The sequence below is a fragment of the Oenanthe melanoleuca genome, chromosome 2 (genome assembly GCF_029582105.1).
Source record: "Oenanthe melanoleuca isolate GR-GAL-2019-014 chromosome 2, OMel1.0, whole genome shotgun sequence".
NCBI lineage: Eukaryota > Metazoa > Chordata > Aves > Passeriformes > Muscicapidae > Oenanthe > Oenanthe melanoleuca.
In genome coordinates, this window is record NC_079335.1 from 1,020,371 (window position 1) to 1,026,370 (window position 6,000).

At 36.3% G+C, this 6,000-nt stretch overlaps 1 protein-coding gene across 1 annotated transcript in view; it reads right to left on the bottom strand.

The window, feature by feature from the left end:
• The window catches only part of MROH1 (maestro heat like repeat family member 1), a 106,343-nt gene extending 100,851 nt beyond the window's left edge, over positions 1-5,492 (bottom strand). The window contains exons 1-2 of the mRNA XM_056485041.1: positions 5,327-5,492; positions 2,711-2,862 (exon numbers count right to left, since the gene is read on the bottom strand). Coding sequence (XP_056341016.1) covers positions 2,711-2,862; positions 5,327-5,477 — 303 coding nt within the window. The 5' untranslated portion in view covers positions 5,478-5,492. The remainder of the gene's footprint in view (positions 1-2,710; positions 2,863-5,326) is intronic.
• Between the last annotated feature and the right edge of the window lie 508 nt (positions 5,493-6,000).

Below are 6,000 nucleotides of genomic sequence, written 5' to 3' on the forward strand. Positions count from 1 at the left end.
CAGCAGGAAAGTTCTGGAATTTCAAAGGGGAAATGTGGGAATTCCAAAGGGGAAAATGCAGGAATTCCAAAGGGGAAATTCTGGAATTCTGAAGGGGAAATCCAGAATTTCAAAGGGACAATCCTGGAATTTCAGCAGGAGAATTCTGGAATTTCAATGGGAAAATCCTGGAATTCCCATGGGAAAATCTTGGAATTCCAAAGGGAAAATGCTGGAATTCCAGTGGGAAAATTCTGAAATTCTGAAGGGAAAATCCTGGAATTCCAAAGAGAAAATACTGAAATTCCCATGGGAAAATCTTAGAATTCCCATGGGAAAATCCTGGAATTCCAGTGGAAAAATTCTGGAATTCTGAAGGGGAAATTCTGGAATTCTGTCAGGAAAATTCTGGAATTCCCATGGGAAAATCTTGGAATTCCAAAGGGAAAATCCAGGAATTCTGTCAGGAAAATCCTGGAATTTTGAAAGGAAAATCCAGAATTTCAAAGGGAAAAATCCTGGAATTTCAGTGGGAAAATCCCAGAATTCTGAAGGGAAAATCCTGGAATTCCAAAGGAGAATCCAAGAATTCCAAAGGAAAAATCCTGGAATTTCAGCAGGAAAATCCTGGAATTCCAGAGAGAAAATCTGGGAATTTCAGTGGGAAAATTCTGGAATTGCAATGGGAAAATCCTGGAATTTCAGCAGGAAAATCTTGGAATTCCAATGGGAAAATCCTGGAATTCTGAAGGGGAAATCCTGGAATTCTGAAGGGGAAGTTCTGGAATTTCAATGGGAAAATTCTGGAATTCCAGTGGGAAAAATTCTGGAATTTCAGCAGGAAACTCCCAGAATTCTGTCAGGAAAATCCTGGAATTCCAAAGGGGAAATCCAGAACTTAAAAGGGACAATCCTGGAATTTCAGCATGAAAATCCTAGAATTCCAAAGAGAAAATAATGAAATTCCCATGAGAAAATCTTGGAATTGCAGTGGGAAAATCCTGAAATTCCAGTGGAAAAATTCTGGAATTGCAATGGGAAAATCTTGGAATTCCAAAGGGAAAATGCTGGAATTCCATTTGGAAGAATCTCAAAATTCCAATAGGAAAATCTTGGAATTTCAGCAGGAAACTACTGGAATTCCCTTGGGAAAATCTTGGAATTCCAGAGGGAAAAATCCCAGAATTCCCATGGGAGAATCTTGGAATTTCAGCAGGAAAATCCTGGAATTCCCATGGGAAAATCCTGACATTCCAAAGGGAGAATCCTGTAATTCCAAAGGGAAAATCCTGGAATTTCAGTGGGAAAATTCTGGAATTGCAATGGGAAAATCTTGGAATTTCAGCAGGAAAATCCCAGAATTCCAGAGGGAAAATCCTGGCATTCCCATGGGAAAATCCTGGAATTCCGGTGGGAAAAATTCTGGAATTTCAATGGGAAAATCCTGGAATTCCGAAGGAAAAATCCCAGAATTTCATTAGGAAAATTCTGGAATTCCAACAGGAAAGTTCTGGAATTCTGAAGGGAAAGTCCTGGAATTTCAGCAGGAAAATCTTGGAATCCCAAACCCGAAAACCCCAAACCCCAAAATTCCCAAAATTCCCAAAATTCCCAAAATTCCCACCTGCGGCTCCCGGCTGTGGCTCCAGCCCTGCTGCAGGATCTCGAACGCCTCAAATCCCAAATCCCAAAATTCCCAAATCCCCAAAATCCCAAAATCCCCAAAACCCCAAACCCAAAATCCCCAAAACTCCAAATTCCCAAAACTCCCAAATTCCCAAAATTCCCAAAATCCCAAATATTCCCACCTGTGGCTCCCGGCTGTGGCTCCAGCCCAGCTGCAGGATCTCGAACGCCCCAAACCCCAAATCCCCAAACCCCAAAACCCAAAATCCCCAAAACCCCAAATTCCCAAATCCCAAAATCCCAAAATCCCAAAATTCCCCACCGTGGCTCCCGGCTGTGGCTCCAGCCCTGCTGCAGGATCTCAAACGCCCCAAACCCCCAAACCCCAAACCCCAAAATCCCCAAATCCCAAAATTCCAAAACCCCCAAACCCCAAAATCCTCACATCCCAAAACCCCAGTTCCCAAAACCCCAAATCCCAAATCCCAAAATCCCAAAATCCCAAACCCCAAATCCCAAATTCCCAAAATCCCAAATCCCAAAATCCCAAAACTCCCAAACCCCAAAATCCCAAAACCCCAAAATCCCAAACCCCACAAATCCCAAAACTCAAAATCCCCAAAATCCCAAATCCCAAAATCCCAAAATCCCAAATCCCCAAATCCCAAAATCCCAAAATCCCCAAACCCCAAAATCCCAAACCCCAAATCCCCAAAATCCCAAACCCCAAATCCCAAATTCCCAAAATCCCAAATTCCCAAAATCCCAAAATCCCAAATTCCCAAAATCCCAAAATCCCCAAAATCCCAAATTCCCAAAATCCCAAAATCCCAAATCCCCAAAATCCCAAAATCCCAAAATCCCCAATAATGCCCAAATTCCCAAAATTCCCAATTCCCCAAACTCCCAAAATCCCAAACCCCAAAATCCCAAAACCCCAAATCCCCAAAATCCCAAAATCCCAAAATTCCCACCTGTGGCTCCCGGCTGTGGCTCCAGCCCTGCTGCAGGATCTCGAACGCCCCAAACCCCAAACCCCAAAATTCCCAAATTCCCAAATCCCAAATTCCCAAAATTCCCAAATTCCCAAATTCCCAATTCCCACCTGTGGCTCCCGGCTGTGGCTCCAGCCCTGCTGCAGGATCTCGAACGCCGCCCCCATTTCCTGGGCGAAGGCGTCTCTGCGGATCGTGGGGTCGGGGGCCTGATCCCGCCCTGCCAGATACTCCTGGATGCTCTCACTGAAACGCTGCAGGGCTGGGGAACATCCCAAAAAATTTGGGATTTTTTGGGAATTTTTGGGAATTTTTTTGGATTTTTTTCGGATTTTTTTTGGAATTTTTTGGGATTTTTTTCGGATTTTTTGGGGAAATTTTTTGGGATTTTTTTGTGATTTTTTAAAGAATTTTTTCGGATTTTTTTTTTTTATTTTTCGGTGAATTCTTTTAGGTCTTGGAATCTTTGGCAAGAGTTGGGAATTTCTAGGATGGTTTTTTTCTTTTTTAGGAATTTTGGGGAATTTTGGGGATTTTTCCTAAATTTTTCAAAATTTTTATGGAATATTTTTTGCCTATTTTTTGGAATTTTTAAAAATTTTTCTTCAAGATTTTTGGGGCTTTTGGACAGGAACTGATCCCGCCCTGCCAGATACTCCTGGATGCTCTCACTGGAACGCTGCAGGGCTGGGGAACATCCCAAAAAATTTGGGATTTTTTGGGAATTTTTGGGAATTTTTTTGGATTTTTTTTGGAATTTTTTGGGATTTTTTGGGGATTTTTTTGGATTTTTTTTCAGATTTTTTTGTGAGTTTTTTTGGATTTTTTGTGAATTTTTTCTGATTTTTAAATTTTTTTTTCCCTTGATTTTTCCGGGGTTTTTTTCAAATTTTTCTATTCATTTTTGGGAATTTTGGTCGATTTTTTTTTTTTTTTTTTTTTTTTTTTCAAAAATTTTGGGGAATTTGGGGGAAATTTGGAGGAATTTTTGGGGAAATTTTGGGAATTTCGGGGAAATACCTGGGGGATATTTGGGTGAATATTTGGAATTTTTCAAACACATTATTTGAATTTTTTGAGAATTTTGGAATATTTTGGGAATTTTTTCAGATATTTTTTTGGTTTTTTATTATTTTTTTTTCATTTCTGGGGATTTTTTTTGGGATTTTTTCAGGATTTGGAAAAGATTTTTCTTTTAATTCTTTCGAATTTTTGTAATTTGGGGGAAAAATTTTCATCTTTTTTTTTGCATTTTTTCAGATTTTTGGGGATTTTTTTCAGTTTTTTTTTTTCCTCAAATTTTTGGGGGATTTTTTCAGATTTTTATTTTCATTTTTGGGAATTTTTGACGAGTTTTTTATTTTTTTATTTTTTAAACTTCCAGGGAATCTGCAGAGAATTTGGAGCGATTTTGGGGGAATTTTGGGGGAATTTTTGGGAATCTTGGGGGAAATTTTAAAAATTTTTTGGGAATTTTTTAATTTTTGTTTTTTAATTTTTGTGGATTTTTTTTTTTTTTGCATTTATTGCAATTTTTTTTTTTATTTTTTAGGAGTTTTTTTTATTTTTTGGTGAATTTTGTAAAGTTTTGGAATCCTTAGGAAGAGGAGGAGATTTCTCAGAATTTTAAGGAATTTTGGGGAATTTCTGAGAATTTTTGGGATTTTTTGGGATTTTCTGGATTTTATTTTTTTTTTTAATGGATTTTTTAAAATTTATTTTTTAAAGATTTTAAATTGGTTTTTGGGAAAATTTTCAGAGTTTCTGGAAGTTTTGGGAATGGTTACAAATGTATGGAAATTTTTCTAAATATTTTTTTAATTTTTGGGAATTTTTGGGTTATTTTTTTTTAATTTTTAAATATTTTCTTCAGGATTTTTGAGGATTTGGATCCAGAGCTGGATCCCACCCTGACAAATATTCCTGGAATGTTGCAGGGCTGGGGAACATTCCAGGAATTTTGGAAATTCAAAACATTTCTATAAAATTTTTAAAAACTCCCCAAACAAAAATCCCAAAAAATTTCCCCAAAATCCGCCCAAGTTTCAAACAAAAATTAAAAAACACTCAAATAAATTTAAAAAAAATTAAAAATTTCCCCCCAAATTTCCGAGATCTCCCAAATCTTCCCCAAATTTTTTTTTTAAATTTCCAAATATTCTGAAAAATTTAAAAAAGAAAAAAAACCCCAAAATTCCAAAACTCCCTCTGAAAATTCCCAAATGCTTTTGAAACAAAAAAAACAAAACAAACAAAAAAAAACCCCAAAAATCCCCAAAAATTCCCAAATCTTTTCCCAAAAAATAAAAAAAAATCCAAATATTCCCCCGAAATTTTAAAAACCCAAAAAAAAGCCCAAAAATTCCCAAAATTCCCAAAAAATCCTGAAAATTCTTTTTAAAAGAAAAAAAATTAAAGTTTTTCAATTAAAAAAAAAAAATAAAAATTCAAAATCTCCAAAACTTTTTCAAACTTTTTTCATCTTTCCAAACCAAAAAATATCAACAAAAAAAAATCCTAAAATCCCAAAAAGTTGAAAATAATTCCAAATATTCCCAAAAAACTGAATAATAAAAAAATCTTTAAATAACCCCAAACCCCCAAAAATTCTCTCTACCCTCATTGCCAGAATTCCTCTTCCCAGAATTCCCATTCCCATCTCAAAATTCCCAGATTTTGGGGTTTTTTTAGGATTTTTTTTTTTGGTTTTTTGGGAATTTTTTTACCGTAGCAGAAGGAACATTTCATGGAATCCGTCCGGACCAAGGGCAGCACGGGCAGCAAAGTTCCCAGGATGGAATTCAGGAATGGAACCATCCCAAAAACTTGGAAGGAAAAAAAAAAAAAAAAATAAAATTTTGGGAAAAAAAAATTCATGGATACCAAATTCCCAAAGGAATTCCGGCCCCAACCTCAATTTCTCCAGAATTTCCCAGAATTTCTTCGGAATCTTCTGGAATTTCCTGGATTTTTTCCAGAATTTTCCTGGAATTTATCAGAATTTCTCCAGAATTTCCCAGGAATTTTCTGGAATTTCCTAAAATTTATCCAGATTTTTTTGAGATTTATCCAGAATTTCCCAGATTTTCTCCAGAATTTCTCAGTAATTCCTCCAGAATTTCTTGGAATTTCCCAGAATTTCCTGATTTTTTTCCCCAGAATTTCCGGGAAAATTTCTGAAATTTTCTCCAGAATTTCCCAGAATTTCTCCAGAATTTTCTGAATTTCCTGGAATTTATACTGATTTTTCTGAAATTTATCCAGAATTTTCCAGGAATTTCCCAGAATCTCTCTGGAATTTCTCCAGAATTTTCAGGAATTTCTCAGTAATTCCTCCAGAATGTCTCCAGAATTTCCTGGAATTTTCCCAGAATTTCCTGGAATTTTTTTCCCAGAATTT